At 45.1% G+C, this 23,847-nt stretch overlaps 1 protein-coding gene, 1 long non-coding RNA gene and 1 pseudogene across 7 annotated transcripts in view; 1 reads left to right on the forward strand and 2 right to left on the reverse strand.

The window, feature by feature from the left end:
- Positions 1-11,747: 11,747 nt before the first annotated feature.
- On the reverse strand, positions 11,748-12,383 carry LOC144929520 (uncharacterized; annotated as a pseudogene).
- On the reverse strand, positions 12,383-19,778 carry LOC140899500 (zinc finger protein 215-like). 2 transcript variants are annotated; one of them, XM_078849228.1, is made up of 6 exons: positions 19,467-19,778; positions 17,563-17,623; positions 16,461-17,260; positions 15,468-15,592; positions 14,758-14,871; positions 12,383-12,571 (listed from the first exon to the last, which is right to left on the reverse strand). In XM_078849228.1, the coding sequence occupies exons 3-5, from the start codon at positions 16,782-16,784 to the stop codon at positions 14,865-14,867; spliced, it is 456 nt and encodes a 151-aa protein (XP_078705354.1). In that variant the 5' UTR covers positions 16,785-17,260; positions 17,563-17,623; positions 19,467-19,778; the 3' UTR covers positions 12,383-12,571; positions 14,758-14,864. The 2 variants fall into 2 exon arrangements, 1 of the variants encoding a protein (XP_078705354.1); XR_013634778.1 differs by lacking the exon at positions 12,383-12,571 and adding exons at positions 13,041-13,160; positions 13,280-13,388 and having other exon boundaries at positions 14,758-15,592.
- An 84-nt stretch (positions 19,779-19,862) lies between these two features.
- The window catches only part of LOC140899531 (uncharacterized), a 73,177-nt gene continuing 69,192 nt past the window's right edge, over positions 19,863-23,847 (forward strand). For 4 of the 5 annotated variants that reach the window (XR_012155367.1, XR_012155366.1, XR_012155363.1 and 1 more), the window contains exons 1-2: positions 19,863-19,952; positions 21,887-21,994. This is a non-coding gene — a long non-coding RNA (uncharacterized LOC140899531). The remainder of the gene's footprint in view (positions 19,953-21,886; positions 21,995-23,847) is intronic. The other variant, XR_012155364.1, reaches the window with a different exon arrangement.

A 23,847-nucleotide genomic window follows, 5' to 3' on the forward strand; every position in this document is an offset into this window, starting at 1 on the left:
ACGTGTTAATAGTTAATTTACAAAATGTGTGTGTGTCAAATTAACTTCTGTATCTGATGGGGGGAGTCCACAGACTTGGGCTTGTCAGAGTTTCTAGTGGGTCAGGACTTGCTCCAGGCAAAAGTGTCTCACACCATCTCCCCCTTGCTGCTGGAAAACCTCCCTGGTTCTCTTGCACTGGCCCCTCCTACCTGATCCATAAATCTGCTAGAAAGCAGCTGGTTTCAGGCATCTCTTCAAGCAATTTTTGGCACCTACACTGTTTTAGCAAGAAGCTGGGGGAGGTAGGAACTGTCCATTTTTTTGTGGGTTCACCTGTTTGCCACCTCATTGAAATAGCCTCCCTCTAGAGTTTATTCATTCAATCAGGGCCAGATTCTGATACCCTTTACTCATAGTATGAACCTTATTCTATCACTTCAGTGGGATTAAGGCAAGTAATGACCATTGTGATCACCTTGTCTGATCTCCTGCATAACACAGACCATAGGAATTCCCTGAAAATTCCCACATTTGGCTGCCCAGACACCACTAAGACATACTCCCAAAAATTGGAGTATCTCCTTCTGGACTGGTAAGGGAGGGTGCACCCAGTCTCTTTGCCTCCCCACTCCCTCCTCCTCATCTGCCATCCTAGGAAGTATTTTATTTGTGAGCTATGAGTCCTACTCACTCTTTCTCACCATCATCTTACCACTCTGATTGATGCATTAAAAATTGAATTCCAAGTGGCCGCTGTTGGACTTCCTGTCAGGTCAGAACTTTTCCTTTAGAAAATATTGAAATGTTTTGTCAATAAGATCATCATAATATTTCCAAATCAACATATTTTGCAAGATTTCATTCTGCAAAAAATGTTGAGATTTTGACTTCTCATCCCAATTTGTGACAAAAACAAATGTCAGAATTTCTTGGGGAATGGAAATTCCATTTGAAGATCAGCTCTAGTTTCTAGGCCTCCTGGTTGCAAAGAAAAGTTGGAAAATGTGACCCAAGTGCACCGTAAATGCTCAGAAACTAGATGGCAAATAAAAAGAACCCCACATGTATTTATTTTAAGATCTCATGATTTTTAAGCCAGACTCATCACTTTTGGGGCATAAGAAATGATTTTTGAATGCTTAGGGTTGACAAGACTGGGAAGAGGTAAATGTGATGCCCAAGCATGATGGTAAGGGATGAACATCTCAATTCAGTACAGCAGAAACATTAGGTAGAGCTAGTTCCCTCTTATTCATATATTTTCCCTACCTGCTGATACAGTAGCTGCTGGTTGGTGTCACAAGGACTAAGGTAAATCACTTTCTAAGTAGCCATAGTTCTGTGGATGAAACACCCTGGTTCGGAGACTCCAGAGGAAAAGTCTCTCATTCTTTCTATTTTGCTAGCTCTGGCACATATTTTTGCAACACGCAGGAGACGTGACTGAGGAACCACAGGAAACTTGCTGGCCAGTACAGACTGTATGAAAGGGAACCAGTCTCACCTCAGACTATATCCCTCTCTTATTTTTGAGCCCATGTTTCAAGTGGCCTCCTGCCTCCATTTCTCACAGCACTATCACACATCCTTAACTAGCTCTGACTACAGAGCAAGTGAGATCTCTCTGTGTCTGCCATTCCCACCACAAGGCCCCAATGTAGTTGGCATTGTGTGCACCAGTATCCCCCCAGCACAGATATATTTATAATAAAGAGATTATCTGAATTAGGGCAGGGGTTCTCAAACTTCATTGCACCACACCCCCACTTCTGACAAGAAGAATTACTACACAACCCCAGCAGAGGGGACCAAGTCCTGAGCCTGCCCAAGCCCTGCCGCCCCAGGTGGTGGGGCCAAAGCCAAAGCCCCAGCACCCTAGGCAGGGGGACTAAAGTCAAATCCCAGGGGCTTCAGCCCCAGGCAGGGGACCTGAAATCTGAGCTCTGCTGCCCAGGACTTCAGCCCTCAGGCTTCAGCTTCAGGCAGTGGGGCTCAGGCTTTGGCCCTAGGAAGTCTAAGCTAGCCCTGGTGATCCCTTTAAAATGGGGTCATGACCCACTTTGGAGTCTCAACCCACAGTTTGAGAACTGCTGAATTAGGGTAATGCCTATAAACCCCAAACAAGGATCAGGGCTCTACTAGGCTATATGCTGCACAGAGAGATACCAAACAAAAGAGCCCGTGCCCCAGAAAGCTTACAGAATGAGGGTCAGACAGGCCACATAAGGTGGACAAAACAGACAAATGGCATTGGGGAAAGCAGGAGGATGAGATAACAGAATGAAAAGGTTAGCATTGAAACTGAAGTCTCCGCAAGTGTCTTAAAGTGGATCATCCTCTCTTCCCTGCAGACGTCTTGGTAAAGCTTCCCTGCTCTTCTTGTTCTCCGGGGGAGGGGGGGGGGGGCGACAGCAGCAGCAACAACAACAGTGCAGCACAGTAGCACTACTGTCTGCTGCTCCTACATGAAGACTACTGACTCTTTACATATATGCCTGTAAGAAGGGTACACTCACTCACTCACTCACTCTGCCCTAGCAAACACTTCCACCATCTCCCCAGGGCCCTCAGCCTTTGCTGCTCGGTGACCCCGTCCAGTTCCCTCCGTCTGACCCTTTGATTGAGGGGAAGAGCGAGAGACCCCAGCCCCAGCCGTTGCCGCTGTGGATACCATCATTCCTGTCATCTAGGAGGGGTCCTATAATACATGGGTGTCTACCCCCCCCCCCCAAACCGCCCACCCCGCAGCCGTGCCCATCTTACCGGGCACTCTCAGGAGAGGGAGGATCGGTGACACTGGGTAACTCGAGGGGGTGGAAGACCACGAGTGTCGAGGAAGCCCCCCCCCCCCCCCCGCTCTAGGCCACCAGGTAACTCAGGAGAGTGGAAGACCACGAGTGTCGAGGAAGCCCCCCCGCTCTGGGCCCAGGCTAGCCTGAACACTTCTCCCCCCTGAAAGCTGCTGTGTTATACCTTCTGATTGCGTTGTTTTGTTGCATAGTTGTTTTGTTTCCTTTGGTAATTCTGTAAGCGTTGCCAATAAATTTTCTTTCTGTTTCAAAAAAAAAAAGCCTTTGCTGCAGTCACCCTTTTTGGCCTGCGGCAGTGGGAGGAGCCAGTCCCACCCTGACCCTGTCAGCCAATCACTACCCTCAGCACCTTCTTCAATAAAAGCCTCACAGGGGGTATAGGGAACAGCCCAGGGGAAGAAGAAGGAGGGGAAAGTTGGAGTATGAGCTACAGCTTAAGCACCAGCCCCTCTGGGCCTTATCAAGTGAGCCTGGCCTGAATGTAGGGTACTGTGGTCGGATGGGGAAACTCAGGCATGGGGGTGTGTAGGGAGGGGTAATGTTCTGGAGGAAACTGAAGGAAGGGAGAGGTGCAATGTGGAGAATTTGAGGGAGTGGGAGGGGGCACTAAGGCCAGAGGGTAGGTTAATACAGTATTGGGGGTGGGATTCCCTGTTGCCAACACTAAGAGCTTGTTGGCACTAGGGAAGTGGTTGAGATTGAGCTCTGGAGTGTTAGCTAACCCTGATCTTTTCTCTAAGACAGTGGTTCTCAAGCTATGAGTTAGGACCCCAAAGTGGCTTCAACCCTGGGAATCAGGGTCAGGTTGCAGGCCCCCTGCCTGGGACTGAAGCCTTTGGGCTTCAGCTTTAGTCTACCCTGCCCTGGGTGGTGGGGCTTGGGCTTTTGACCCCTGGGTGGGTGGGGCTCAGCTCAGGTGGGATCAGGCTTCAGTCCCTTCTCCTGGGGTTGTGTAGTAAGTTTTGTTGTCAGAAGGGGGTTGCAGTGCAATGAAGTTTGAGAACCCCTGCCTTAGGATAAACTCTCGTCTCCTGCTCTTAGCTGTAAGATCACTAAACTGAGGCTCTTTCCACAAAACTCTGGGCTCCCTGGCTAACTGCTCAGCTGTGTGGGATTGACAAATTCTCCCCCATTATCTTAACATAACCTGTTACCACTGCTGGGTTGCATTGCATCTGTTTTCTTTCCCACTAAATTAGGTTTCAAACTCCAGATCCCTTCTCTTCTTCTAGATGGAGCTGGGGGAAGAGCCTATGGCCTCTGGGCTCCCGGGCTCCAGAAAAAGTAAGATCCAAGGAGACTCCTGTACAGGTGAGGAGTAACTTATAGCAGTTAAGTGACCCACCATAAGTGAACTTAAAAAGCTGGGATATCAGCACAGGTGTTGTGAGCTCTAAAGTCTGTCTTCTCTCATCTGTTTGCAGTCTGCCATGCCACAGCCTGTGTTAGGCACCCTAACCCTAAGCTCTCTGTGATGCAGAGTGCTGCTTTTTGCCCTGGGGTTCTTCCACTTTTTAAAAACAGGAAAACAAAATCCACCTGAAATGAGTGAAAACAGAAGCCAGAATTTCTCTCTTTTTCAGCTTTATCTTCCTCTCCACCGCCACAAGTGGGAGGACACCAAAAGTTAGGGGATCTGAGCAGGTGAACTGGGACTTTCATCTGAAGTATCTCTTACTGCTTAAAGGCATTTTGGGGGAGGAGATGCTGTGAAGGCTACCTGGGTCCTGCTGTACTGTCAGGGTTGTGAGGGCGATTGGTCACTGCAGAGACAGTCTCTGCAAATCCCTGTAGCCGTTGGGTTTTGGAGGAAGTCTTCCTATTCCTATAATGAGTCAAATTGCTCCTTCCTCCCACTGGAGAGAAGTGCCAAGGGACATTGTGGTGTTTTTAGCCCCCTACATGTGTAACTCCAACATAGGGAATGAGCTAGCTCTTCACTAATGCATTGAATGGCAGTAACTGAATCCGTTTGCCTGTTAGTCTCACTCAGGAAAGCTTTCTCTTAAACATACATGATTGTAAATCAGAAGGAAGCTCACTTCCCTAGTGTGAAGGAGAGGAAACCTCATTTTTAAAGCAGGCAAACTGCAGGGAGGTGCTCTCATTCTCTATTAAATGGGCAGGGGCAGAGGGCATGTGGGCTGAGAGAAGAAGTGGTTAAAATGAGATAGTTGGGAGGGGTCATTTGTTTGAGCCCATTCCTTTCTCTTCCTGCTTTGCAACAGGATTTATGTGGGCAAAGAGCTTGGCTTAATCTGCCCTGCTCTGAGAGGTGGAAATTCTCAAGAGAGGGGAGAGAGTCTCATACGTTCATCTTTGTCTTCCCTCACTTTCTCCCACTTCTCCATCACCTCTTTCCTTCTGTCCTCTTGTCCCCCTCTTCTCACTTCCTCCTTCCCTTTGGGAAAGGGTTTGGTGGGATTTGATTTTTGGATTTAAGGCCTCAGGAACAGTCTCTAATTAGAGACTGATGCTTTGCAAGTACCAGTCCAAGGCTTTATTTCTCCCGAGGGCAGGGAATGAATCATGTCGGAACTCCCATTTTTATTCCAGCAAGCGATAGCACTATGAGTGAAAATGAGGAGGAGAAACCTAATCAGGAAGATCTTGAGCAAGATGAGTTATCACAACCATCTGAAGCCCAGAGTCCTGGCTGGGGGAAAGCCAGGCCAGAAAGGCAGCAGAGGAAGAGATGCACTAAATCCACTCATCAAGCAAGAGGGTCTAAGAAACTAAAAGTCACCCTTAATCAACAGAAACCCCTCAGGGAAGAGAGTCCCTACATATGTACAGAATGTGGGAAAAGCTTCAAGGGGCGCTCAACCTTCTTAAACCATATGAAAATTCATACAGGAGAAAAGCCCTTTGAATGTACCAAGTGTGGGAAAAGCTTCAGCAGGAAGGCAAACCTTGTGGTACATGAGAGAATTCATACAGGAGAGAGACCCTATAAATGTAAAGAATGTGAGAAAAGCTTTGGTCGGAGCTCAAATCTAATTGCACACCGTAAAACCCACATGAAAAAGAAATTGTATGCTTGTGCTGTATGTAGCAAAGGCTTCACTTGCAGCTCAACCCTTGTCCAGCATCAGAAAATCCACACGGAAGAGAAACCTTACAAATGTACTGAATGCAGGAAGAGCTTCCGTCTGAGCTCAAACTTCCTTAAACATCAGAAAGTCCATGTTGGAGAGACATCCAGTGAATGTGTAACAGGTAACTTAATTGCTTAGGTTAATCTGTATTTGCTTTATTCCCAATGGACAGGAAGTCTCGTACACAGTCCTGTGGCCTCCATTGGATTCTAAACACTTGGCCTGGCCTACCACACTCTCTGGGTTTTGTGTATATCTATGACATGTCCAACAGAGAGCCACTTAAGTAAATGCATCCATAATATCAAAGCTCTGTCTAAGGATTTAACTTCCCTTAAACTAAGCATGTGAAACTCCTAATCCATAGATAATGGAATTACCTAGCTAGCCCTCCCAACATAAACAGTGAAGATTAAAAATTTCATATTCCTGAAATTTGTAATGATAAAAAAATTAAAGCTTTTTATACAAAAGAAGTCCTCCTCTCCAAAAAGGCACAACCTCACTTCCCCTTTGCATCTTGTCATTAAGAAGAAATAGTAACAAAGGAACATCGCATCAGTTTAATCCTGATCCTAATTAAAAAGAAATTGATTCCATTTATTATGGAATAGTAATACTTACTCTGTAGTTGTATAAGACACCCAGTTGCAACAAGGGGGCCCATGTTCCAGGACACCAAAAGAAGGCATATTGCTCTCAGAATTCATAGATTCAGTCTGGTACTGAGTTAGATTTTTGTCTGTCTGATTCACTTCAAATCAGACAGGTGGCTCAAGAATCACAATAACCAAAAATGTGTTTACTAGACTTTGGGAAATCTAGCTTTTGCCACTTGGTTGGGCCCTTCCACCAGTGGGCCCTCCTGCCCCCAAAGGGGGTGGGGGGAAGGAACCACTTTACTGGACCGCTATAGCTGAGAGAAAATGAGTACACAGGGCTAAAGATTAGTTGGTTACAGTCAAATCTGAAAAATCATTATAGATGGTTAGCTCTGATGAGCTTAACATAGGTTACCAAATGATACTGGGGACGCGTGTGTGTGCTTTAAAAAGGGCCTGACATTCAGCTGTCTTGCACTGTTGGAAGTCACCTTCACTTTTGTAAAATGAGTGAAATATGCTTCCTTCCAGTCTGGAGCCAGGCACTGGAGAACTAGTGCCAAGAGCTAATCCTTGTGGATATAGGTGATCCTGTATTTACAGTTCTGCCTTATGATGCTTATCACCTAATTCATGCTAAATGTAAATGTGTGATTTACTAGTCTACATTCTTTTTACACTTAAAGTGTTTAACATACTATTTTCATTCCAATTCTATAGTATGTCATGAGGAACAACAAAGCGGTGGCGTAGAGCAAGTAGCTATGGACCAGTCAAGACTTGTACTTGAAGAATGTAAGTATAAAAAGGGTTTCTTAAGTACCATGCATAACACTTTAAATTGTAGAAATTAATACTCTTATCTTCACACAGTGAGGAGAATGAGGGACAACATGGATATGCTGCTTCTGAATCAGCAAAGTCAGCTACAGGTCCTGCAAGAGATTCAGAAACAGCTGAATGTCCTCCTCCCGGGCAATGATCTCATTAATTCAAATGTGTACAGCTTGGGACTTCTGTTGGGACAGCAGGCAGCTGCTATGGCCTCTTTGCCTTTCCCCCTTCTTCTTAACCCCAGTAATCTTCTCCCAGAAAACGCCCGGCCTTTTTCCTCTCAGATTTCATCCCAGTCATCTACTTCTGAAATTCTTGCTACCACACAACCTCCAATCTCTCAGCTTCCTGCTGCTCCGACAACTGCCTGATCCATCCTCCTTACTGTAAACATAGCAAACAAAATGTTTATATGTGCACCTGTCATTCTGATTTACCCTGTCTGAGGCAAACATGGCTTTTATATTGTATAGTTACAGTTGAAAGACCTTTCAAGTACTATAGCCCTGACCCTGCTCTTAATCTCTGAGGCATCCTTTACTGAGATGCAGTCAGTGAACATAAGAGATCAAATCAATCACACATTTGCTTACTGTAGTAAGTGGTTTTAATACCAACGATGGATTTGACCCAGGCAGCCTCTATTAACAAAGATGTTCTTCATGGAGATGCAGCTAAATAGAGCACCCTTATCTGAGGTGCTCTTGGCTAATGTGTCCCCAACTGTATGAGGTGTATTTAAGTGGCCCTTGTCTGAGATGTCTTTAAAATGCACCTTGTTGATGCACTCTTAATTTCAGCTTGCTACTCCTAAAGCATCCTTGATACTTGTGCTCTTAAATGAGGTGAATTTAACTGAGGGTTCTTAAATGTCTCTGAGCAAGGGGCTCAGAATGGAGCTGTCCTTGACACACTTAACTAAGGCTTCCTTAATTAAGGTGGGTTTAAATAAAGTGACTTGAACAGATTACCACTTAACTAAGCATCTCTACGGGCTGGCCTCTCTGATAAAGCTATACATTTTGGTGCTGTTTCTTACTCCCCAAGACTTCTCCATGAGAAAAGGCTTATAAACCTGCATTAGTTTTAATATAGCGCTCTGGTTTGTGTTTTTAAAATGTTACCATGGTTACAGGTAACAGGTAATCTGTTCTTTAAATATCCCACATTTTCCTGTATGGAAAATATGGTGCTTGTTAGTGTTTAAGTAGGTATTTAAATTTCTTTGATCTAGTTAATTAGGGTCTAGATGGTGGCATTTAATCACAGCCCCTGAGTCAGTCTCACAAGGCAAAGAGGCACAGCTTTGCAGGGAGAGCAGGCTCAGTCCCACCTTTAAGGCAGTTTTCCAGCACCCTTCGAAGTCAGCAGGAGTTGCCTCAGGCCCTAAGAGGGTACAGAAAACAGTCTGGTCATACCCCTCACCACCCTGTTGCAAAGGTTACTACCAGCACTGACACTAGACTGAAGCATTCCTGAGTATAAGGATTCCCCTTTGTCAGACCCCCATCGGAATGGCTATGGGGATAAAGAATCCCTTTGCCCTTATGGGCCTGTGAACATGCCAAGTGGGATCTCGCCCTTCATCTTTTTATTTACTTTTTAAACCTTTTTTTAAAGGTGTGTTAAAATGGCACTTCTTCACCTATCACTGTTTATTTTATAGGGCTAGATTTGACTCCCTTACTCATGTTGAGGAGCACCTCGCCCCAGCCGTGGTCGCACGGGTGCTACTCAGTCTGAGTAACGGCATCAGAATCTAGTCCATAGATACCTACAATTGTGCTTAGCAACATAAATGTGTTATCTTTGAATTATAAACACAAGTTGGTTGTGACCGCACATTGATTTAAGAGAGTCCACCCAAACCTATTTCTTTAGAGTAAGTCCATTCTTTACTGACCTCAGTTAAATAAATTTAAGCCACTTCTACATGAGAATGCAGAATATGGGTTTGCATGAGCTTTACTAAATCTTGTGTGTAAACAAGGCCTTAGTAAAAGCTTATGTCAATGGAATGTTGTCAACAGTCCATCGTAAGTGTGTAAAGCTGAATTTTATGGCTCTATACTGTGCCTCTGGTTGCAGTTTGCATAGTGATTCTGACACTTGTTTGTCTCTTGCTTTTACAAGAAAATTGTTTTTTTAATAATGGTTCTCACTTCAGTGTCTTTAAATTTCTTCAACAGTAGGGAATTAAAATGTTGCATTTTCTTAAAGTAGATAACTCTAAATCTGTCTGTGCAGTGCTTTTTCTGTCTCTTTTGTGGCCAACAAGAGAGATAAATTGTGCTTGTGAATCAATTGCTTTATTGGGGTTTGGGTATGCCACTTAAGGATCATGCTGCATGAAAAGGAGTTTTTCAGTAGCAAGGGCCTCATTTCATGGCTGCTGAATTCACTCCTTGCCCTCCCGTTGAGGGAGAGTTGGGCTCAAATATCTTTTCTTACATTGTTTAAAAAGAAAATATGGTTCTGATGCTCTGTTCTAGCAGAGTATGGTTAGATAAGGGAAGCAGGGAGACAATGGAAGTTATATGAAGCCTCCTGTGCAAGGGCATATTCCCAGTGGCCAAACGCACCAGCTTTTTGGCCCCTACCTACCAGCCAAGTAAAGAGGCTGTATTGGACCTGATGATCAGGCCCTCTGCTTCTAGCCCTCAGAGTTGTGGAAAAAACTAAAATTGAGTGTAGACTGACATAGCATTGCCTTCTCAAGTCTGCAGGCAGCTTGAAATGAGAGTTCAGAGGTGGGGACTGTATTTTTATCCCTGCTTTTGATTTTAGCACGAATACCCAGCTCCTATACTTATCCCACAATTCTGAACTACCCCCTCCCCACCCATTGCAAAAAGTCTCTTATTCAGTTGCCAAAAATCTCCAGCTTCCCCCTGCTCTAACAGTTTACATGAGTTATGAAAACACTGCAGTGCAGCCAAAGCTGAAAGGGTAGGGACAATCAAAATTTTATTTTAAAAATGAATGTACAGCACTGACTGAATTCTGTACCTACTTCAATAAACACCTCCAATTTTATAATTCCAAATGAAATGACAACAGAATTTCCAGATGTCCCAGAATCCAGGGACCTTGCCATAAAAATTATTTCCAGCTTGTATCAACATCCACAGGGTCTCTTCTATAGCAGATGCTACTAGCACCTACTCTAATAAAAACAAAGGGGAGACGCCTGAGAGCCAAGCCAGGATCTAGAATAAGTGCAAAGATGATAGACCAGAATGGGTCTACGGGAGGGTTAAACTCATACTTTATTTAATGCCTGGCAAGGAAACAGCCAGTGCTATGAGACACTAGTCGCTAAGATTCTTCAGAAGAATAAAGTGAAGCCCCTCCACATTCTTTAGGGGTTTCTCTCCATCAGGGGAGTAGCAAGGAGCAGTAGACTGGTTTCAGTCACTGCATTTGTGCTTTCTGCTCATCCTGTTCACAAGCTATACCTTATATCAGTGATACAGAGACTGAGTCTTGGGAGCTGCAAGTGGCTCTTTAATGTGTCTCTTGCAGCTTTTTGCACTACATGATATTAAAATAATGTGTGATTTAATTCTTACCCAATCAGGACGCTTTTACTATGTTATTAGCCAATTGTAGAATACATGGTCAGTCATTTTGCTGTGAGAATATTATATACGGTAAATGAAACAATGAATTCACACTACTGTGGCTCTTCTAGGTAACATTGATCATTAATTTGGCTCCTAAACCACTGAGGTCTGAGTATTCCTGCCTCATACATACACAAGTAGGATAAAATCAATAGTGCAGCGCTCTACCATCACAGTATCAGTTGGGTCCACCAGGGTCTCAGCTCAGTCCTCCTTGGCCAGGACCTGGCCCCCATCGAGGTTCTTCATGGCCATGGATTGGGTTAGGAACTGGGGCTGGTAGTCTATTCCCAAGGCTTGGGCCTCAGCAGAGTTCTCCATGTCTGGGATCTCAGCATGGGTCTGGGCCTCTGTTTCCACAACCTAGGCTTCAGGGGAGTTCTTGATGTCCTGGTACTCCATTCCCAGGGTCTGGACTTCAGCCAAGCTCTCCATGTCCGGTGTCTGAACACGGGCCTGGACCTCAGCTAAATTCTCTGCGTCTGGGGTCTGGGCTTGAGCTAAGTTCTTAACATCTGTGCCAAAGGTCTGAACCTGGGCCTCAGCTGAGTTCTCCATGTCCAGTGTCTGAACATGGGCCCAGGCCTTTGTTTCCTGGGCCTCAGGGGAGTTCTCCTTGTGTGGGCACTGGGCCTGGTACTTCAGTCCCAGGGTCTTGACCTTTAGTGGATTCTTCACATCCAGGATCCTTGTTTTTACAAGAGGTTTTTTTATGACTGATGCCTCCATCCAGGCAGGGTACAGATGGGGTGTTTCCCCCGTGTGGCAGTTTCTATGGTGCTTTGTCAGATTGGACTAGGTGCTGAAGCTTTTCCCACACTGGGGACAGGGGTAGAGTCTCTCCCCATTGTGAGTCCTGTGGTGTGTGGTGAGATGTGATTTGTGAAGGAAGCTCTTTCTGCATTCCAGACAGAGGTAGGGTCTCTCCCCTGTGTGGCTTTGCTGGTGGATATGGAGATTGCAGAGCCAGCTGAAGCTCTTCCCACACTCAGGACAGAGGAAGGGCCTCTCTCCCATGTACATTTTCTGGTATCTAGTCAGGTGCGCAGGTTGACCAAAACTTTTTCCACACCCAGGACAGTGGTAAGGTCTCTCACCAGTGTGGGTTCTCTGATGTCTTATAAGGTGTGATGGGCAACTGAAGCTTTTATAGCAGGCAGGACATTAATAGAGGGTCTCCTTTCTGTGGACTCTCCCATGGGCTGCGAGCTCCTGCTTCAGCCTGAAGCTTTTCCCACAAGCTCTGTACTTACAGGATTTCCTTCACATGTGGTTGCTGTTCTCAGAGCTTTTCAGGTCCCTCTGCTCCTTGAGGTTTTCCTTATATGCATAAGTAGTACATGGTCTCTTGCTTTTCTCAGGTGTCTGCTGCACAAGGAGAGTGGGAGTCCTCCCAAAGGAAAGTGAAAGGGGATTCAGGGTCTCTCTCTCTCATCCTCCATTGGCTTTTTTTTTTTTTTTTTTTTTTTTTTGACACTGTAACCTATGCTGCCTCCTGCAGACCACTCTCTGGGAAAAGCGCTCTGCTGAGTGCTTCAGTAACAGAATGCCAAGCACCAGATCTTCAGGACCCTCTACAGGATGCTCCTTCTCAGTTCTGCTCTGGATCCTATCACCTGCTGGATTGAAAGGGGAATCCAGACATTAGTCTAGTGCAGCCCCACCTCACTCCTCAAAGCAGTGCTTGCCCCTGGCACCTAGGAACTCCAGTAGATTTGACTCGATCTGCTGTGCTCAGAAGATGAGATATGTGAACCACAGATGGGGTGAGTGAACAGTGGGTAAGCATAGGAAAAAAGTGAATGGGAAAAGCATGGGCAGGGGAAGGTTTAAAAGGGGCAGAGGCAAAAGGAAACAATAAGAGGAAAGACCAGATGATGGAGGGAAGAGAGAAGTGGGGTGTGTGTGTGGAGAGAAGAACAGATTAAGATAGGGAGGGAATATGTGGGGAGTTTGATATAGAAAAGTGGAAAGACACTAAGAAGAATTAAGCACAAAAAAAAGTGGTTTTAAATTAAAACCAAGAGAAAATACTGAAAGGAACATAAAAATGTTCTGAAATGCAGCAGCATTGTATATTTACCCATATAAGTTATAAACAGTTCCTTGGAGACCATCTCTCAACCCTCTAGTGATGTGGGGGCCATAGAGCAAGAATTTTGACCCAGATCTGTCTCTGAACGTGAAAAGCTTCAGCAGCAGAGTTTGCTGGAAAGTCAACATGTATTCTGATCATGATATTGCACCTCAAGGGCAAGGAGAGCAGTTTGTCAGAGTCACTATTCCTGGCCCATGCCAGGCTGGAGGGGGTGAGGGTTTGTGTGTACCTGTGTTTCCAGTGGGAAGGGAAAAGAGACAAACTTCAAGTTGCTTATCTGGTGTGATTTTTCACAATACTGGGGAGATGAAATGCCATCACAGAGCTAAAGGAGTGCCCTAGAAGTATAAAGAAAAGGAGTACTTGTGGCACCTTAGAGACTAACAAATTTGAGCATAAGCTTTTTGTGAGCTACAGCTCACTTCATTGGATGCATTCAGTGGAAAATACAGACTAAGACGGCTGCTACTCTGAATCCTAGGAGTATGGCTCCAGCACCCTCTGAGGCCACATGGTTTATGAAGTAGCTAATTCAAGAAGCCACATGTACTCCCTCTGGTTATGCACACCAAATGCTGAAGCAAAAGGCTGGGAGAGAATGCTTCCCTGCTGTAGGGACAGTGCAGCAAGGGGGGCCTGCTTTGGAAAATCCAAATTCTGCTAAAACCAGCTCTATCCCTTATTACTATAGTATTCCCAACCCCACACCTTGTAAAATTATGAGTCAGATCTCCAAGGAGTCAGATCTTTTTAAAAAAATTGTGATTTTTAAGCCAGATTAATACTACATTGTTTTTCTTTTGCCAAACAACAATAAATTACACCTCTGGCTGTGGAGGGGAACTCCACTTATCCTGACCTAACCCCTGGGGAAGCTGCCATTCTATCCCTCTCTATTTCACTATCCAGTCTCCTTTCCCACATCTTTCCCTGCCCCATCCAGTCCACTGTGCTAGTCGTATTCTCCCTCCATATATTTCCTTCCTTTCACCTCAGTCTCCCACCCCTCAAGTCTTCATTCTCCATATTTTCCTGCACCTCACCCTCAAGTCACCCTCCTTGGTCCTGTATAGTTTTCAAACTCTAGAATGCCAGGAGGGTGGAAAGGGGGAGCCATCATCACTGAGGGCAGCCTCGCTTCAGTCCCACTCATAACCCATGAGAGACGACGGCCATCTTTACTAAGGCTAATCTCACTTCCATATCCAAATGCTGTAGGAAAGTGGCAGTCACCTTAAGGCAAGGCAGCTTTCAATTCAAAACATGGGAAAGGGGATGTCCACTGCCAGAAATCAATAAGGTTTGCTTGGAAGCCATGATTAACATCTGCCACGAGAATAGGCCGAATTCTCATAGCAGTACTGCACAAAAAACACAGGCAGCAGCTGCCAGCTCCTGCTGATCAGAAAACAACAAAAAACCATGCTTCTCCACCAGGTTTCCATTCTGTATTGTTCCCTAACCTGAGATGTGCACTCCCATGCTCTATCCCCCATGAGACCCTCTTCTGTTGTAGGTTGTCTCTAAAGCACAGGCCCCATAACACAGCCAGTTCCCTTTCATTCTTCCATCCTACAATGATATCTCATTCATAATGAAAGTGGCAGCTGCCATGACAGCAAACAGAACTCACGATGGCTTTGTTCAAACCACAGCTTTTTAATTCACTCATTGATAGTTTCTGAGATGGCTTAATTTATTTCTCACCTGTGCCAACTTCTCTTGGTATTTCCCTTTCTTTGGCATCCTGACAATCTGGGATGCAAGGCTCTTCCTCTTGTTCCATCTGAGAGTTCACATCAGGTTTTGGAGTCTCAAATCCTGCCCATGGGAAAACAGTCCAGGCAATACCATGGTTTGTTATGTATTTGTTGAGCATTTATTACAAATAAAGTATCATAGCTGTGAACCCAACCTGCTCTTTCATGGAGACAGGGATTACAGAATCCCAACAGATGAGATTATGTCCACAGAAACCCACTAAGGAAGTAAAATGTGTATCTGAAGACTGAAGTTGTTTTGTTTCCCTGTTGGAGACTCAAGGATATCCACACATGGGGGACTAGGTAAGTCATGAGCAGTGCAAATGTTAATACTCTTACCGATTTCTCAAAGTCAAGCAGCTTCAGAGTGAGGATTAGTCCCACGGAGGGTGGATGGGGCACTTCTATGATTGTACTCCACAGCTAAACCACAAGGATGGGGCTGAGGTGTGACTACAGATCACCTCCTCCGATTAAAAGGGCAATTCAGGAAAAAAAAATGGTTGCATGGCAGTGACTGTCTCTCTCACAAAGTTTCTAGGGACCACAAGGACCGAGCCCTTAGAAATCCAAGAGAAGAACCGTGAGCCACAGTTTAACAAGTTCTTGGGAGACCACACAGCTTTTAAGTAATCAGGGGAAATTAATCTTTACCCAGAGAGAACAGTCTTCAAAGTCTCCTGCATGACATCCCTGTAGAGCTCCCTCTGCCTTTTGTCCAGACGACCGCACTCCTCCTTGGTGAAATACACAGCCACATCTTCCAATGTCACTGGAATCTGAAACAGGTGTACCCTGTTCAATATATGCATAGTCAATGACAATCCTGCTGCTCAGTCACAGGCTGTACAGGCACAGGGTCAATCTAATTAGGGTTGTGGTTTGGTTCTTTGTGATGAAGTGGAAGAAGAGAAGAACCAAACCATAGTGGGTTGGGCCCATAGTGTTAGGAGTGGTACAAAAGAGGGGAGGGAGTGTGTGCATGGGGGATAAAAAGGGAGACAGGACAGGTTAGGGAAAAATGTGTTGGGAAAAGAGAATGAAGAAGACAGAAGTGGGGGAGGGTCAGGTTGAAGAATAAGGAGAGAGATGGAGATTTAGAAAAATTCAGATGCAAAGAAGTCACCACATTAAGAGTCACTTGAAATAAAATTAGATGTGGGGGACAGACTATTTCTCTCTTTACCTTCTCCCTCGATAGCTTTTTTCCTTCTCTTTGCTTTGGAAATAGTATACTTTCTCCGCTCTCAGGTCAGCTCTTCATGGGCTCAAGCTTGGACCATCAAGACCATTTTCAAAGTACCACTAGCATATTCCTCTTCAACCCACTATCACATTCCCTGACAGAAAATTAGGCTTCCCCTCCCCATGGCTATCATCTGATAGCACTCTGCCAGGGACTCAAGAACTGAAGGCTCAAGAAAGTAAATAAGCTGGCAATATTCTGTCGTAGTCAGAACTCTTCTAGACATGAGTATTCAACCAATATAAAATAAAATTAGTGGGTTCACCTCAGGTGGTAACAGAATTGTTTAGAGTTCAAAAATTCTTTATTTTACACATTCACTAACAATCTCTCCCTCACTCTCTCCATCATCTCACCTCTCTCCTCTTCACTCCTCTGAATTAACATTCAGTGATCCTTACCTTTTGCCCACATTTCCCAATCTCCTGATGAATTAGGTGGAAATCCTCTACCAGGGCAATAACCTCCTCACATGTTTCTGGATGAAGTCTCTGGACCCATGTCTGGATTCCCTCAGGCAAGATGGTCAGGAATTGCTCAAGAACCAGCCGCTCGATGATATGCTCCTTTGTATGGATCTCCATCTGCAGCCACAGATGGGAAAGTTCACAGTCGGCTGTAAACCTTTTGGGGTCCTTCTGCTTCCTGACAGCAGAACTGTCTAAAGTGTTTGTGGTGCTTCTCCATGCTGATGCCGTACTGTTGCAGGGTGGCTTCCTTCTCATTACGGGAGTCAACTGTCCCAGACAGTTGACTCTATCATAAAGGGATAGAGTGGGTGCATTTTCTGCTTGCTCTATTTCCGCTGCTGGTCAATGGCTGAATATGGCTTGCTCCTCCATCTTTACTTCAGATTGCACCACTCACTCAGTTTGGCAGTGCCTGTAACTGAAGGCCCACAGATGCAGTTACTCACTGCTGCATGTCTGCTGTCTGTCTTTGTGAGGTTACTCCAGCTTGGGCCTATGCTCTAGTTGTCTCACTTCTAAATCTCACTTGTATGCTTGGTGAAAAACATTCATCCTTAGCATCCCACAGTTACGATCAGCTCCACTGACCATTTCCTGCTGTGCAAACCATTTGTGGTGGATTGATGATTTGTAGGCTTGCACATCACACTCTGGAGATGAACTATTTAAACAAATCTAGATGGCTTTACTGGTCCAAGTGAAATTCACTAGCAAGAGGTGCTTCCTGCAGGCTTCAGGGAGGAAAGAAACAAAACTGAGAAAAGGAATGATACATTCAGAATCAGAGCAGGTTTCAGAGTAGCAGCCGTGTTAGTCTGTATTCGCAAAAAGAAAAGGAGTACTTGTGGCACCTTAGAGACTTGGAGCTGTAGCTCACGAAAGCTTATGCTCAAATAAATTTTAGGCTCTAAGGTGCCACAAGTACTCCTTTTCTTTTTGAGAATCAGAGCAGGCTCTCTCACGCACCCAACTCCAGGGAACCACAGAGAAGAAAGAGCTAATCTGCCTCCAGTGATGGATTTCTGTTTCTTACTTTCACAGACTGCAAGAGGTTCAGCTCCATCAGTCTCTCTTCTGGATCTCTCAAGACAGCACTGAAATGATAAAAAGCCAGAGGCCCATAGCCTTCATTTAAATAGCCAGAACTTCATTTCACTTACACTAGAGAAAATCAAGAGCAACTCTACAGCACTCAATGGAGTCGCATCTGCATAAAACAGATACAAGAGGAGAATCATGCACATAGCATATAGAGGCATGTAACTCACAACTTTAAATTTCTAAGTGGTCTGTCCACGCTCCTGCTGTGGACCCTCCACTTTGGAGATCAGTTTTAGTCCAAGCATCTGCTATTACAGGACGAGCCTCTTGCACACTCTGCTCTCTCATGAAAACTTCCCATTAAACACTTACATTGCGGTAACACCGAAAGGCCACAACTAGGTTGGGCCCATAGTGTTAGGAGTGGTACAAACATGCCATAAATGACAGTCCTTACCCCCAAAAGACATTTGTTCTTTTCTGATTGGTTGTTTTCTTTAATCTAAATGAAAAGCAATTCAGAGGGCAAGTGTGTGTATAGAAAGAGAGCAGAGAAAGGAATTAAAGGAGCAGAGAAAATGGGATGGGGCGAGAGTTGGGAGGCAAACAGAAAACTGGTCTGAAGGTGGAAGAGAAAAAAGGGATCGGAGGGGACCTGCTGTACTTTAAGGGGAAAGCACAGAAGGGAAAGCATAAGAGAGAGAACTACCTTAAGTCCTGTAATGGGTCCCAGTTCCTGTTCCTAAAGCTCCCAGCAGTTACTGCTTGCTAGCTCTCCCTCTCCTGGCTCCAACTGAGATGGCTGTAATGAGTCCCCATAGCCCCCAAAAGTTAGGAGACAGATTTTTTACAAGGAGTCTCCTGATTCTTTAGTCTTCAGTGTATGTCTACTGCCCCACCAGTGGTGTGATCAGTTCAGCTTGAAGATTCAACCTTACAGTAAATGCACACACAAGAGTATAAGCCACTTCCCTGGCTGCTTAGAGGGGAACTCCACTAATCTTCCCCTTAGCTCTGGGATGGGACAGCTGCCATTCTTCCCACCCCAATCCCTCTGCTTCCTCCATCCACAACCTCTCAGCCCCTCTCTTCTATCTCCTTCCTCTACCTGTCCCCACTGTTCTTCTCTTTCCTCCTTCTCTTTCCCCTTCTGCGGTCTCATATTTTTCCACCCTGTCCCCACATTCCCTTCCCTCAAAGTATCCTTCCCTACCCCCCAAGCTTCTCCTGTCCCCCACATTCTCCTGTCCTCCAGCATCCCCATGATTCCCCAAAACACTCCAAGCTGATTGGCACATTGTCTCTCTGTGTGTCCCCTAGATGTTCACCTGCTCCTCAATGAACTTCTCCGCCTCCTGACAGCACAGTGTCTGGCATCTTCAGTGACAGTAGCCTTGCCTTTAGTCCCCCTGCATACACTCTAAAGTGGTGGCCATCTGTACTAAGGGGAGCCCTGCATTAGTCCTGCTGAGAACAGGAGACAGTGGCCACCCTATAAAAGGGCAAGACTTCAACCCTAGTTCATGAGAGGCTTTGAAGCAAAAACACCCATTTCCCACCCCACACAATTCCTTCTCTAAAAGAGATCTTTCTGAGAGGTATACTATCTCACCGTCAGGCAAGAGGGGCAAAGGGGTGGATGCCCTCCCTACCTCCACTCCCAAATCCCTGCATCCCCCTTGCAGGAGACCTCAGCATGAAGGAGAAGCAGCTGAAAAAAGGCACATGTGTAAAGTGCTTGCAATTCCATAGACAAGTCGAGAGATCCAGGCAGAACTTCCCTGCTCAAGGCTCAAGCTATTGCACTCAGGGCAGAAATCTCTTTCCCCCTCGCCCCCTAGACCTGGACTACCAACGTCAGGCTCCCCATTCGGTTTAGAAAAGCCCCTGACCCACCTCAGGCCCCCACTACGAGCTGCCCCTGAGCTGGCTCCCTCTGGCTTGTCTTCTCTTGTCTCTGCCAGCGGCGGTTCAGCCCTGGGTCCCCTTTCTGTGCTGGCTGGGACTGGGTACTGGCAGGGATTTCTTGCCTCCCTGCTGTTCCATTCTGCAGCCCTCCTGCGACTCTCTCTGCTGTCTCCCCTTAGCCCAGGCTCACCTCGCTGGGCTGGCAGCACGTGGGACCAGGGGAATCTGGGGCCGATGCTTCTTTGGAAACGGATTCAATCATGCCACTCTACTGCGGCAGTGGGCTACGTTACACGTGAGGAGGACGGAGCGTTGGGGACAGGAAGTTCCTTTTATATTAATTTTCCCCCTTGCTGTAGTTCCTGGTCCTCTCCACAAAGGCGTATGAGCTCTGTGATTTAACCCTGTCACTGCGCAGACATTAGCAGAAAGGTTGCAGCTGCAAGTCAGCGAGCGGAGAGACAGCATGTGCAGGTACTGAATGGGCCCCTGTCCTCAGTGTAGGAGGGATGACCGAGCAGGGATCTCAGAGCTGGGTTTTTTTGCCTCTGTAAAGAAAGACCTTCCGTGTTTTCCTTCTGCTGCATCTGCTTTTAATCCACTGCTCTCCGGCAGAGAAAGTCATTTTATTAATTAAAGGTATGATTTCATCAGATGCTGGCTCAGGGTGTAACTGATTGCCATATTTGGCGTCTGGAAGGAATTTCCCCAGGTCAGATTGGCAAAGATCCTAGAGGGTTTTTTGCCTTCCTCTGTAGCAAGGGGCATGGGTCACTTGCTGGATTGAAGTAGTGTAAATAGTGGATTTTCTGTAACTTGAAGTCTTTAACAGAAGATTTGAGGACTTCACTAACTCAGCCAGAGGTTATGGTCCTGTGGCAGCAGTGGGTGCGTGAGGATTTGTGGCCTGTAATATTCAGAAGGTCAGACTAGATGATCATGATGATCCCTTCTGGTCTTAAAGTATCTGAATCTGTAAATCAGCACAATGCAGAGACGTTCGTATATTACCAGCTCTGGAAGACATTCTCATATTTATATTCAAGTTGTTTATGATAAAACAGGGTATTCCAGCATTACCCAAGATTTACACACCAGTTTGTGCCAGTTTTTTATCCTGTTTTGAAAATGGTATTCCAGAAGTCAGCAAAGCTTAGAGACACCTGTATCTTGGTACAGTCTGCGTGTTGGTCAAACATCAACAAAATCATTTTTCTTATCTTGTCTTTTTGGCATGTCTCTGTTCCTGGCACAGAAATTAGAACATTTCATATTTTCCCTTGATTAAAAAGCTGAACATAAGTAAAAAGCATCCTGGGAAGAGTTTAACATGAATACAATTCATAGATATACAGAAATATACCAGATGTTATATATAATATTAATATTGTATATTACATTGGCTGACGCTATATTACCACAGTGTGCAGGAGCAGAGAAACTGCCTCCTGGCACAGCAAGGTTACAGAAAACCTGTGGGTTCAGCTAGCCCCACCCTGCTATACCAGCAGCCAATGCCAGGCCTGGAAGCAGGAGAAAAGAAGGGAGCCTGGCTCAGTTGGGAATTGACTAGTGAGGAGGTAGGAGCTTTCTGTTTTTCCTACCTGAAGGTAGGGATCTACAACCAGCCAGCCAACACAGCCACTGGAGGCAAGTAAGCCTTCCCCTGCCAAGGGGAGTCTGCAGATAAGCCCCAACTGTGGGATAACTGGACTACCGGGGGCTAAGCCCCAAACTAAAGAGACTTTAGTAGGAAGTACCAGTGAGGGAACCGCCACGCCCCCTGGCCAGGAGGGAGACCCATCTCCACTATTAGGGCCCTGGGCTGGGACCTGGTGGAGCGGGAGGGCCCCGGCCCCCAACTGGCCAATGATCTAGCCACTATGCTGCCTGGCCACCGAAGGCTCTATCACACCTACAGACCTTACACACTTTCTTTATACATATTTTGCAAGACACAGAGGTGCCTTGTACCAACTTGACTCTTCACAGATTCATAAATTCCAAGGCCAAAAGGGATCATTGTGACCTTCTGTATTACACAGGCCATAGAACTTCCCCAAAATAATTCCTCGATCATATCTTTTAGGAAAACATCTAATCTTGATTTAAAAATTGTCAGCAATGGATAATCCACCAATTGTAAATTGTTCCAATGGTTAATTACTCTCACTGTTAAAACTTTACACCTTATTTCCAATCTGAATTTGTCTAGATTCAACTTCCAGGTTTTGGATTGTATTATACCTTTGTCTGCTAGATTGAAGAACCCATTATTAAATATTTGTTTCTCCTGTAGGTCCTTAAAGACTGTAAACAAGTCACCTGTTAACCTTTTCTTTGTTAAGCTAAATAGATTGAGCTCTTTGAGTCCCACTATAAGGCATGTTTTCTAATACTCTAACCAGTTGCTCTTCTCTGAACCATCTCCAATTTATCAACATCCGTCTTGAATTGTAGACACCAGAAGTGGACACAGTATTCCAGCAGAGGTCACACCCATGCAAAATACAGAGGTAAAATAAGCTTTCTGCTCCTATGTATTGGAAACACTTTTTTATTTCAGAAGGCTGAGAAAGCTATTAGGGGAGAGGCTGTTTTAGATTTCATTTTGACAAATAGGGAGGAACTGGTTGAGAATTTGAAAGTGGAAGGCAGCTTGGGTGAAAGTGATCATGAAATGGTAGCGTTTATGAGTCTAAGGAATGGTAGGAGGGAAAACAGCCCAGTAAACATAATGGATTTCAAGAAGGCAGATTTAGCAAACTCAGAGAGTCAGTAGGTAAGATCCCATGGGAAGCAAGTCTAAGGGGAAAAACAGTTCAAAAGAGTTGGCAGTTTTTCAAGGCGACATCATTAAGGGCACAAGAGCAAACTATCCTACTGCGTAGGAAAGATAGGTAGTATGGCAAGAGACCACCCTGGCTTAACTAGGAGATTTTCAATGATCTGAAACTCAAAAAAGAGTCCTACAAAAAGTGGAAACTAGGTCACATTATAAAGGATAAATATAAACAAACACAAGCATGGAGGGACAAAATTAGAAAGGCCAAGGCACAAAAATGAGATTAAACTAGCTAGGGACATAAAGGGTAGCAAGAAAACAGTCTACCAACCCATTAGAAGCAAGAGGAAGACCAAAGACAGGGTAGGCCTGTTACTCAATGAGCGGGGGAAAAACAATAACAGAAAATGTGGAAATGGCAGACATGCTAATTGACTTTTTTTGTTTCAGTTTTCACCAAGAAGTTTAGTAGTGATTGAATGTCTAACAGAGCGAACACCAGTGAAAATGAGAGAGGATCTGAGGCAATGTTCCCTCTAATTTTTACAGGCTGTGTACACAAAAAATTTCTTCTGTGCAAATTTTTGACAGGCTGTGTGTGCAAAAAATTTCTTCTGTGCAAATTTTTGTGTGCACGGTGTTTTGCCGTGTCCGCGGGGTTTAGGATCTGTGTGCGCGTGCACATGTGCGCAGCTTAGAGGGAACAGTGATCTGAGGTTAAAATAGGGAAGAATGGGGGGAGGGATCTGGGGCAAATATTGGGGATTGGTCCTGCTTTGAGCAGGGGGTTGGACTAGATGCCCTCCTGAGGTCCCTTCCAACCCTGATATTCTATGATTCTATAAGAACAAGTTAAAAATTATTTAGACAAGTTAGTTGTCTTCAAGTTGCTAGGGCCTGATTAAATACATCTTAGAATACTGAGGGAGCTGACAGAGGAGATATCTGAGCCATTAGTGATTATCTTTGAAAACTCAGTAGGGGTTCTGGAGGACTGGAAAAGGCCAAATATAATGCCAATCTATAAAAAGGGGAATAAGGACTACCTGGGGAATTACAGACCAGTCAGTTTAAATACACAACAACTTCAGTACCCGGAAAGATAATGGAGCAAATAATCAAGCAATCAATTTACAAACACACCTAGAAGATAATAAAGTGATGAGTAACAATCAGGATGGATTTGCGAAGAACAAATTATGTCAAACCAACCTAATAGCTTTCTTTGACAGGATAACAAGCCTTGTGGATAAGGATGAAATGGCATATGTGGTATATCTTGACTTTAAAACCCACTTCATCAGATGCATGGAGTGAAAAATACAGTAAGCAGCATATATATTACAATGAAAAGATGGGAGTTGCCTTACCAAGTGTGTGTTGGGGGGCAGGGTCAGTGCTAACAAGGCCAATTCAATCAAGGTAGAAGTGGCCTATTCTGTTCCACCTTGATTGAATTGGCCTTGTGAGCACTGACCCTCGGTAAGGCAACTCCCAACTTTTCATGTGCTGTAATATATATATAGTGCTTACCGTATTTTTCACTCCATGCACCTGATGAAGTGGGTTTTAGCCCACAAAAGC

This window comes from Lepidochelys kempii, chromosome 1, assembly GCF_965140285.1.
Source record: "Lepidochelys kempii isolate rLepKem1 chromosome 1, rLepKem1.hap1, whole genome shotgun sequence".
NCBI classification, from domain to species: domain Eukaryota; kingdom Metazoa; phylum Chordata; order Testudines; family Cheloniidae; genus Lepidochelys; species Lepidochelys kempii.